At 34.2% G+C, this 12514-nt stretch overlaps 1 protein-coding gene across 1 annotated transcript in view; it reads left to right on the top strand.

Annotated features, from left to right (window-relative positions):
- Positions 1-8772: 8772 nt before the first annotated feature.
- Positions 8773-12514, top strand: part of LOC111044416 (G1/S-specific cyclin-D2) — a 106340-nt gene continuing 102598 nt past the window's right edge. Inside the window, exon 1 of the mRNA XM_022329567.2 lies at positions 8773-9272. Coding sequence (XP_022185259.2) covers positions 9072-9272 — 201 coding nt within the window. The 5' untranslated portion in view covers positions 8773-9071. The remainder of the gene's footprint in view (positions 9273-12514) is intronic.

The following is a 12514-nucleotide window of genomic DNA, read 5'->3' as shown; positions in this document are numbered from 1 at the left end:
TTACCAAATTCTCAAGGTTTTCTATGTGTTATCTTGAAAATTCGAGTATTTGGTGAAAAAATAGTTATAAATGTGTTTTATAACTATTTAACTATTTTAGGTTTTCTATGTGTTACAATCTTGAAAATTCGAGTAGGTATTTGGAGAAAAAATTGTTATAAATTAATATAAATATAAATCGTATAAATTTCATATCACTTGAAAATGGCATCAATGTTGAAACATGTTGTGATAAAATAATTCAAAAAAGGGTACTGAGATTTTCATTTCTATTTATATTACAAGAAGCTCTATACAGAAAAGAGACAATACATTAATGTGGATGTTTGCCCGAATATAGTGAATTCTTCACTCTCAAAGAAGAAGCTGTATAGATAACCTTTAGGGCCGGTTTCCGAGCTCGGGATTTATCTAAGTCCTAGATTTTGAACAGCTGGAGTCAGAAAATTGGTTTTCCAAAACGGGGCGTAGTCGCTGTGATTGTCATAGTCACGTTTGAATTGAATTTCGAAAAACTAGAAAATTGAACACAAAATAAAATAAAGAGAAATAGTGTAAAGTCTCAGATATTTTGAATTATTTTGGAATGTCTAATTTCGTCAAGGAAAAACGTTTCCAATTATAGAAATGAGAAAATGAAAACTATGACTACTGTTATAAAAGCTGCGACTACGCCCCGTTTTGGAAAGCCAATTTTCTGACTCCAGCTATTTAAAGTCTAGGACTTAGCTAAATCCCGAGCTCGGAAACCGGCTCATAGTGTTTTTATAGTGTTAACATAACCTATCTTTGGACAATTATTCTATCTAAATTTGGGAAAGGAACAGTTTTGGGCTTTAAGCCTGTTGTTCCTTTCCCAATCATTCATAGTTGAGAATGATATTGTATCTATCAATGTATGAATAAATATAATTGAATGAAAACGACTCAGTATCGTCAAAACCGCTGGTTGAAATAATTTGATATTCTAGTTTCCGTTGTTACACCATTATCAAGCTCTAGTAAACTGAAAGCTTGATCATCGAGTAACAATCAAGCTGGAAATCTACTAGACCAAAAACGTACATTTATATATACCCTTACGTTGTGAGAGACTCACATGTAGGCTTAAGCCTATGTTTGTGAGGGCCTGGCGTAATTCGCTGAATTTAAAATCGATAAACTTAATTATGGAAATTAGTATTATATTAAACTAAATTTGAGAAAAATACAGATTAAAAAAATGATATGAATGAATGTTGATATTATAGAAAGAAAATAAATAATTGGCTGAAGAAACAGCCAGTTATAATGACTAAAAAGTTAGATCAAATTTGATAGGTATGTTCACTTTGGCCCTCTACTTTATAGTGTTTATAGTGCTTATAGGCTTAAGTAAAACCTCAAGAATCAAACTAAAAACGCTCAAAACTTCTCAGGCAAGAATCGAATCTTCTTATACTAAGGCCCATTATAATCCATGATAATCAAGGTCATTGATTCAAAGATTGAACAAATTTCTGGTTTGAATCCAGATTGAACAAATTTTTCAGTTTTTATCCAGATGGTGTATAAAAAGGCAACTCTGCTCTGCTCGTTTAAGTGGTTCAAAATTATCTATTTAGTCTTTATTGATTCATACAATAAGTACATCATCAAAATGATTATAGGGAGAGGAAAAATAAGGAGACCTTGTGCTTTTCCTCCCCCAAATTTAGATAAGGTTACACATAGTTCGAAATGGGTTGTCTTGTACCTAGTTCTAGTCAGGTTCTCCACCTCACAAAATGTTCAGTCCTATCATTTGAGAACAGTGTATTATGCGTACATTCAGTCCATTATTTCCTACGGTATTATCCTTTGGGGAAGTGCACCCAAAGCGTTGTTAGATCAAATATCAGTGACTCAGAAAACTATAATAAAAGTTGGCCTTGGTCTATGCAGAAGATTTCCATCCGTACGATTGTTTCAGGTCTTCAACGTTTTCAGAATCAGGCAGCTATTCATTAAATCAGTATTGATGTACATGTTCAAGAATAAAATATATTTCAATTCAGAGTCCAATCATCATTACATGACAAGACATTCCCGCTTTCATCACTCGGGTCTTCAACGAAACACCCGTTCAGCATGTGATAGGAATATATCATACCTATGCCACACTATTATGAATAACATTCCTCAAGAAATAAGTCAGCCGGGCGCATGTAGTTTCTCAAAATATAAATCAATAATTACAAATTGGATAAAAACGCTGAATGAAGATCAATGTGAACGACTACTTCAATCTATTTATCAATAGGATATTGGTTACTTCTAATGTTTTTGATATTCTCTTTGTCCCAATCAATATATCTTTTTGCCTAGCGGTTCACCTTGTGATGACCAACTTGTCTGTGGTGTGTGTGTGTGTCTGTGGTGTGTGTGTGTGTGCGATTATGAAATTGAAAAAAACTTATTTCTCTTAAGTTCAATCAGGAAAAAAAATGTATACTTTAATCACACAGTACTGGACTCATTGACCCACGAACAGGCCAAAAAGGTCCATGTGGGCTCTTATATTTCATTAAATAGAGTGAATCCACTTGGGATGGGTGCAATAAGATAAGTTATACCACAGTAATATATGCTAAAACATTGTTGAACTGGATTAAACTAGGAATATTATTATCATAAATATAATATAGATATATATGATAGGGAATAGGATAAGGTATTAATAGTATTATTTGTATTACATATCTCAAGTTGTGTATTTGCTCTGTTGGAATATTATTGTAAATTGTGTAAATTTTGCTGAAATAAATTCAATTCAATTCAATTAAATATTTTCACAAATAAGCAGATTTTCAATTCTAGATGCTTCAAAACCAAATAGCCTAAAGAATAAATATTTCACATTATTATCACTCAAATAGGAAATATTCACATATCAAAAGAATAATTTTGTGAGAAGGACTGAAAAACAAACTTGATTTATCCTTTTGTCAACGGTCTTCCATGATATGATCTATCTTGAGCCAATGAAAATAATATGATTTGAACGTTATTCGTGAAAGTTTGTATTGTATTTTTTGGAATGAAAATTAGAGATTCCCATTAGAATCTTTTATTAAAATTCAGATCTCTTAGCACATGGAGTCCTTCAAAAGTATTAGCTGTATCTTGATTTTCAAATAATCAATAGCATATAACAACATGTAGTGGAATATTTCGGCTAGTATCATCTATCATCTAATTGTTATATTGTTATTGTGTGTCTTCTTTATTCTTTATTCATTAAATATACAATAAGTACATTATCAAAATGATAGGGAGAGGAAAAATAAGGTAACCTTGTGCTATGACTCTCCCAAATTTAGATGACACACAGTCTTGTAGTTCTTCAATTATTCACAAAATTTTCAGTCCCCAAGTATTTTCACAAAGTAGTATAGGTACGAACTTTTGGATGGAAAAAATTGCTCCTGAATACAATTTGCAGGTTGTGAATAAAAATAAAATCACCATTGCAAGGAAAATCTTCTTGTAACAGTTGTCTCTGATGAAACTAAATCAGTCCAAATAATTAATTGGAACTTGAGGATGCACCAAAAGGTCATTTTTTGCAGGTAAGGAACTAGACTGTCTAATTTTGAGTTGAACTTCCTGATCCCTCATCTCTTAACCAAATATCTATTATCTTAGGATTATCTTCAAATCTAGAAGTATTGTACGTGCTAGTAGAAGAAGGAGGCGGAGCCACTACCTCAATAAACAAAGCAGTAGTGCATTCGTGTGACGTCAGCACAGGTAGGGCTCCTACATGAATAAAAATTCATTGATTTCAGCTGACCTCTATCAGCTAGTGGTTTTATTGGTGTAGGAGCCCTACCTGTGCTGACGTCACACGAATGCACTACGGCTTTATTTACGTAGGTAGTGGTGGAGCCCCCTGGCTAGAAGGATAAGGCTAGTGAAGCGAGCCTGCCGTCTAGTAGATGATTAACTGACAAAGGAATTTGGAGGGTATTTTTTAAACACAAGTTTTGACTTAAGAGCTTTGTTGGGACCAGTTAGGAGGAGCAGTTCAAAAGTTCTCATTCCTACACCTGATAAATTTTACACAATTTTTGTTCAGTGGGATTTTGTAATATTCCCAAGTTTCGGGATATTCGCTCTTGAAAGTCTAAAAATGTTGAAATATCAGGTTTTCATCAATTTTTTTTTTTTTTGCTCTTTCAGGGCTTAAAATCTCAAACCAATACAGCTAGCGCACAAGTCTGACTTTGCTGGCTGTGCCAAAGATTTATTATAATATTTTCATTTGTCTTATGTATCCTGTATTTTGTCTAAAAAATTCTATTCTATTCTATGCATAGTAAAAATGGATGTAAGTTTGTAGAGCTTTATAAATTCTCCTCAATTTGATGTATTATCCCACTATTTCATTTTATTATATTATTTAAAGCAGCTTCAAAGTGGTGGGTGAAATTTTCAACTTTGCAACAAGTGTCAACTTAGCGGTTCCACACCTTTAACAGAGGGGTTAGAGATGCGCATTTTCGCTATGTTCACCTCCAAACAAGTCCCACTTGAGCTGCAGATTCAAAAATTGTGTTGCAGACACTCCCTTTAAATGTTCAAATGTTGCAAAATAGAAAATTTCACACCCCTACATTGAAGCTGCTATCATATACAATGAAACGAATTAAATAAAATAATGACAAATGGAAATAAATTGGAAGTCGCGTTTGTTCAAATGCTAATTAATTTAGTGATTCACACCATTTAATTGGGATTTTCGTTTGATAATAATTATAAAATAGTGAAATAATAGGCCTACATAAAATTGAAGATAATTTAAACCTAGATCTGCTTCCCCACAACAAGTAGGCTAATCAGGGGATGTAAGGTCTGTCGACCTTGCAGGCCATACGCTCTTGCTTATTATTCTTGATAAGAGACATTATATCCATTAAGACGACCGGAATCCACAACAATTTTACACAGCAAAAGGATAATCAACTCGCGCTGCTGTGTGTTCATGCTATGGTTATACTGATTGAGTGTGACATACCGGTATCAGCTATCCTCTATAGAAGGCAGTGGCAAGGCAGACGATCGGCAACGATGTTCTCCTGTTTTTCTCCATTGTCTTTATAACGTGAACCTCACTATAGGCTTGTGCATGTATAATGATACGGATGATGATGTGAGATGAGAGACAGTGGCGTAACTCCTGTTTCTTACTCTTATTTCATTACTTACTGGTGTTCTATAGTGAGATAGGACATCAGGACACCTTGGCCCGTATTACATTAGGACACCAGTCTGGGACACGAGCAACAGTGGGACATCAGCAAGAGTCCGAGAAAGTTGAGAAACATTAGTGATATATTATGATCAATAATGATTATAAAAACATTAAAATAGATAAGAGACATGTATGGATTGAGATTGATAGATCAAATTAAAAATTGGTAGATAATTATATTTACGCCATTATATTTAAACCGAAAATGGAGAATTCAGAATTCAATCAACTCATTTTCAGTAGGCCTATTTCTAAAAAGTTCTAATTTGAATAATTTCTGATAATACTGAGCTGACATCTTTGTCAATAGGCGATGATTGCGTCTGGGTTCTATGTGATTTCTGGTTAATTTTGATTCATAATACACTGTAATTACTTTTTCGCCCCACTTGGATGTAATGAGTTGGTTTTCGTGCGTCATATGGAGGCCGAAAATGATTGTTTTCTGACCAGGCCGGTAAAAGTTTTACGGCCCTAGGGCTGTAAAATAACCTTGAAGTCAGCTGATTCTGATTTGATGTGAACGTGTTTACAAAATGGTTTATGAAACGGAATCAGTCTATGCTTCTAGAATTGAATAAGTATTCTGCAATGAGATACTATCATTTTATTTGGATGAATAAAATACAGATGAGATATATATTATAAACTATTCAAATTCGATTTTCAGAGTAGGATAGAACTTCTAACCTAAACTTCCGAACAAGCATTGTTGACGTTGGCATTCAGATTGGCCAAATTTCAAGTGTGCTAAAACAGCTGATCAAAAAACTTTTCATTATTTGTGTTTATTATTCAAGAATCAAAACATTTATTATAATAATAATCTTATTGTCACTTGGAAGAATAAAAAGTATAAACTCAACCTCTTACATAATTGAACATAATCTTTTAGGTTATTTAGACAAATCCGAATAAAAAATAAAAATACTTGGACAATTTCCTGATATTCAGATTACCTCTGATTTGCTAGAGCTATGACCTTCCTGTTTTGCTTTTGGAAGTGCCTAATAAACAATTATTCTCATATTTATATTGTTTTTTTTCCGTGTGGTGAAAAATAACGTTCTCACCATGGGCAAAAATGTTTTTCCGGCTCTCAATCTTTTCTAGTCCTCGGCCTACGGCCTCGGACTTGAAAACCGATTTCGAGCCGGAAAAGTCTCATTTTCGACCCTAGGTGCGAAATATACTATTTCGCCCCACTTGGATGTAATGAGCTGGTTTTCGTGCGTCATATGGAGGCCGAAAATGATTGTTTTCTGACCAGGCCGGTAAAAGTTTTACGGCCCTATTGCTGTAAAATAACCTTGAAGTCAGCTGATTCTGATTTGATGTGAATGTGTTTACAAAATGGTTTATGAAACGGAATCAGTTTATGCTTCTAGAATTGAATACGTATTCTGCAATAAGATACTATCATTTTATTTGGATGAATAAAATACAGATTAGATATATATTATAAACTATTCAAATTCGATTTTCAGAGTAGGATAGAACTTCTAACCTAAACTTCCGAAGTCAACGACAACAAGCATTGTTGACGTTTTATGTTATGTTTATGGAACGGATTCAAAGGTTCAAAGAACCTCACACGGTTAGGCAAACCAACTCCCGTGTCCTTTACGAGATCCAGGAGTTTCTTCCCTATACCAACATCCCATTCCTCACCTGGTTGCTTACAGCCAAACAGAGCCCATCTTCTAGCTCCAAGATTTTCGCAATCCAGTATGATATGCTTGGCAGTCCCTTCAGACTGATTACAAAGCCTACACATCTGGCTTTCATTTCTGAGTCCAATTGTGTGGAGATGTTTCCTGAAGTGGCCATGTCCAGTTATCAGGGCAATCACCTGCTTGACCTGACCTCTACCCAGACTCATCAGCCAGCTGGTGAAGCGAGGGCTTGCGTCTGCCAGCAGTCTTTTGCCAAGTGCTTGACCAGGGTGACCCTGCCATTGCTGGTGGTGTAAATCCCTGGACCATTTATTTATTGTGTGGAAGGCAGTTGTTTTACTTAAGTTATGCCACAGCCCGGCTCTGGGCCATGGAATGTCACACTAGTCAGCCTACATGGCCAGGTACCCAACCAAGATGTACAGAGTTGAGCGTTGCAAGCCTGCTGAGCGTTTTGTGGCACTCCCACACCAATTTGGACTTGATTTCATTGGAGTCAAGAGCCTTGAGGGCTGCCTGACAGTCTGACAGGATTACTATATGCTTATTGCAGTAGCGCCTGGCAATGCCTATGTTGGCACAGCCCCAAATCTCTGCCACAAATATGGTGCAGTGTTGTCCCAGACTTGCATAGACTTGTATTCTAGGTGAATCACTGTACACTCCGTAGCCAGATTTCCCTTCAATGAGAGAACCGTCTGTGTACCAGAAAAGGCTGCCTCTTTTGTGATAGGGCCCTTTCTCAGACATCCACTCCTCTCTAGAGCAGAATTTAACAGAGAAAGGTTTAGTAAAAACCAACTCTGTGCTCATGACATCTGAAGTCATCTCAAGCACAGGGCTGTGAGCAACAGCTTTGGCGATTGTGCAGTGGCCTGTTCCAGACAGGCCTTCTCTCCATTGGCCTGCAACTTTCAGTCGATAGGCTGATTTCCGTGCCTCTGCTATAATAAAAATGTTCAATGGCAGTAAGCCAAGAGCAACTTCAAGAGTTGCTGACGGGCTGCTCCTGAAAGCTGCAGTGACTAGAAGTGTGCCCATCCTTTGTAGACTTGTGAGTTTGGCTGTGGCTGTAAATGTCCACCAGACTAGTGATCCATAAGTTACCTAAAGAGCAATAATTCATGATATATTAATTTATAATGATTTTAAAAACATCAAAATATTAAAATAGATAATGAAACATGTATGGATTGAGATTGATAGATCAATATACTGTAGATAAATTTAAAGAGAAAATGGAAAATGTTCAGAATTCAATCAACTCATTTTCAGTACGGTAGGCCTATTTCTAAAAAGTTCTAATTTAAATAATTTCTGATAATACTGAGCTGACATCTTTGTCAATAGGCAATGATTGCGTCTGGCGTCTATGTGATTTCTGGTTAATTTTGATTCATACCTAATACACTGTAATTACTTTTCCCTTCCATGATGTGTGAAAAAACAGAAAATACGAATTATAGAGAGCTCTGGGGTTCAGAACTACGAATTATAGAGGTCGAAGATAAGGCAGCGCTCTATTTTACTATGAATTATCGAGGGGACCGAAATACATTGCTTTACTACGAATTAAAGAGGTTTTTTCAATGGACTGAGCTTCCACTACGAATTATAGAGGATTACGAATAATAATAAATATCCGAATTATCGAGGGTCTACCATATGAGAAAAATCCAGGTGTTTTTAACTAGTGGTTGCACACTTCTCCACCAGGTAGCGCGCCAACATCAACCACCAACTTCATCAGCTGTTCGTGACGTCACACTCCTAGTTTGACGAATTCAGAAGTCTCAACGCTGGCTCGCTGGCTCACTTTAGTTGCTTCTGAGCTCTTGTAGAGTGAGGATATACTGGTCAAGTTTTTCAATATTTCGTACGGAGCTCTTGGAATTTAGCCGGCTTTCTGAGCAACAGATCCTGATTTAAATGTGTGACAAATTCAAACTCTGAACAAAGTGATTGATTGTTTGTTGTGTAAAGAAGTAGTGGACAATTATTTTCGTCGAGAAACACTTTAGTGAAACGTTAACCTTAAATGTGCGGTGACAACTGAGTTTGTTCCTGAACTTTCGGTGGTGTTTTGGACAGTTTTGTTGCTGAAATTCAATTTGGGAACCATGAATCTGATGTGTTGTGAGCGATTGACGCCCGACAGTAACTTCGGGTATCGCGATCCCGTGATTTTTGAGGAGGAACGGGTTCTCGATAATTTGCTACAAGAGGAGGACATGACGATACCGTCCTGTAACTATTTTGAAAGTGTGCAGAAAGAGTTGAAACCGTTCATGAGGAAGGTGGTCGTATCGTGGATGCTTGAGGTTAGTGACATTTCTTAAATTTTGTTTGTCTAATAATTTTTTGCAATTAAAAAATAAATACAGTATTAAGAAATTTACTCTTAATTTTTACTATTTAAAATTTGTTTTACTATCAAGTTTACAAATATTATTGGAATTTAAATGTTTTTGTTTTAAAAATTTACTGATCTATTTTTAAAAACATCCGTTTTTCAAATTGAATAAATTGCAGTCCTATAAGTAACTTTGGTTTTAGTATGTCAAGTCAAGTGTTTGGGCTTTAATTTTTTAAGCAAAGTTTTAAGTTACTCTATTGTTTTTAATGATTAAAAAGTCTCCAATTATTGAATTATTCAAGATTGACCTCTACGTACAGTATCTATTTGATATTTTATCGTGGTTGGTTTAGTCCACCTGAATTTATTTTGAATTTCATTAAAACAGTTTCATTATTGGTCCACCTGCATGTTCTAAGTTAATTTTTACTCAATATTTATTATTAATCTATTCATTGATTGGTTTTGATAAACATTATTTCTAGTTTTTGAAGAAATGTGGTACCGAAGTGAAACCCCCGTTTTTGAGGGGTGTATCTAAACATGTTTTTCGTTAGGATGGGGATTCCCCTGATGAATGACGTGATGATAACTTTGATAAGAGAGGCCACGCTATCTGTGGATTGTCTATTAGAGATTAGACTACCTATTAGTGATAATATCAATGTCACTTTATTGCAAAACAATCATATCTATTACTTTATCATCTGTTTTTGTCACGTTGGGTATGTTTTCAGTCTCCTCTCTATTTCTAAGTTTCCTCTCTTTCTCTGTCGCACAGTTCTTGAAAGCTAAAGGGACACTATAATATTGCTTACTTATAACTTATTAGCTTGATGACTAGAGAAGATGAGATCCTTTTTGATGGAATCCCCACAATATAGATTACAGATGGAGCTTTTCCGTATTGAAAATCACTCTTTACTGTCAGCATTACTTATAAATAGCATTGATACTTCTTGTTCAACAAATGTTGACAGTAATTAGAGCCCTTTAGCTTGAGTGATCCTCACTGTACAGGGCTCTCTTATTTTTGCAATTATTTCTCTTAACAGTTCACCTTAATCACTTTTGAAATCTAATTTATTTTTGTCACTGATTTCTATATATTTTATAAAGAAAAAAAATGTTATTATGTAGTATAGACTTCACTCATTTTCGTAGTTGACAAGTAACATTTTCACCCATTGACTGTACTGCTGCTCAGAAAGTTTGTCCATTTTTAGATGACTTAAGTAATCCAAGAAGAAAATTAGAACATAATCCATATTTCCTTCAATCAAAACACATTTGGCCAGCAAAATTGTTCAATCTACCCTATAAGCACATTCCTTTCGCACAGAATTTTCCATTGTTTTCTTTTATCTACGCATTTCGCTTTGTTGTAGCCTAATCTCAAACTGGACTCTTTGAATTTTGTTTTGTCAGCCCAAAAATTGGCACATATCAATATCAAAGCTTTTCAACTAAAAGGTAGAATTTAAATTATTATTATAAATTGGGATTTTACGTTGATTATTACGGAAAAGATGTGACCAATTTGTTATGTAGTAAATTATTTGTATATTGTATTAATAACAACACTAAATACTGGCGAAAAATTGTTCAATACGGTAGATACTTGTAGATGGATAGAGATTGTATGGTGATAGAACAATCTCTTGCTTTTAGAATCTTCTATCTGATAGAAATATGCCGTCCTATATTTTCTTTTAATGTAAATATTACTATCATATAGTGGGGTCCACTTATATTGACAGTGGAGAAATATAGAAAAGCATTTCCGATTCTCTGCCTTGTCATTGTAGATACTTGTAGATGGATAGAGATTGTATGGTGATAGAACAATCTACGTCTCTTGCTTTTAGAATCTTCTATCTGATAGAAATATGCCGTCCTATATTTTCTTTTAACGTGAATATTACTATCATATAGTGGGGTCCACTTATAATGACAGTGGAGAAATATAGAAAAACTTTGCCGATTCTCTGCCTTGTCATTGTTTTCTATAGAGGATAGCTGATACCGTTATATTGTGTAATATTAACTGTTCATTCCTGTTCAAAATAATCAATTATCTTATTTGTCATGAAAATATATCTTTCAACGAATAAATAATACATTTTCATAATTGAAATTGAATATTTTATTGATTGATTATATTTGTACATTGTTAGAAAACGATCTGGCAACGTTGCTGAGCTATAAAAAGATAGCGCTATCTGCTTTGATGAATGATAGACAATGATAGCAATACCAATGTTAATCTACTGCCATTATACCGTTAATACTGCCATTATAACGTGGACATTACTATAGACTATACTCAGGTCCACGTTATAATGGCAGTATTTATTAGCAATGGTATTGCTATCCTTGTCTATCATTCTTTCCCACTTTGCTTTGTTGCCAGATCGTCTTTTAACAATGTAGAATTAATAATCAATTAACAAAATATTTCAACTTAATTATGAAAATTCATTATGAAATTATTAAAAAATATTATTCATTGCTTAATAAAATATAATTGATTATTTTAAACGAGAATGAACAGTTAATATTTTATCAATAAACCTGTATCAGCTACCGTCTATGGAATGCATTGACAAGACAGAGAATCGGCAACGTTGTTCAATTAACAGAATATTTCGTTTGTATTATGAAAATTCATTATGAAATTATTGAAAAATATTATTCATTGCTTAATAAAATATAATTGATTATTTTAAACGAGAATGAACAGTTAATATTTTATCAATAAACCTGTATCAGCTACCGTCTATGGAATGCATTGACAAGACAGAGAATCGGCAACGTTGTTCAATTAACAGAATATTTCGTTTGTATTATGAAAATTCATTATTAAATTATTGAAAGATATAATTCATTGCTTAATAAAATATAATTGATTATTTTAAACGAGAATGAACAGTTAATATTTTATCAATAAACCTGTATCAGCTACCGTCTATGGAATGCATTGACAAGACAGAGAATCGGCAACGTTGTTCAATTAACAGAATATTTCGTTTGTATTATGAAAATTCATTATGAAATTATTGAAAAATATTATTCATTGCTTAATAAAATATAATTGATTATTTTAAACGAGAATGAACAGTTAATATTACATCAATAAACCTGTATCAGCTATCGTCTATGGAATGCATTGACAAGACAGAGAATCGGCAACGTTGTTCTCCTATC

This window comes from Nilaparvata lugens, chromosome 12 (assembly GCF_014356525.2).
Source record: "Nilaparvata lugens isolate BPH chromosome 12, ASM1435652v1, whole genome shotgun sequence".
NCBI classification, from domain to species: domain Eukaryota; kingdom Metazoa; phylum Arthropoda; class Insecta; order Hemiptera; family Delphacidae; genus Nilaparvata; species Nilaparvata lugens.
This window is presented reverse-complemented; position numbering and strand designations above follow the sequence as displayed.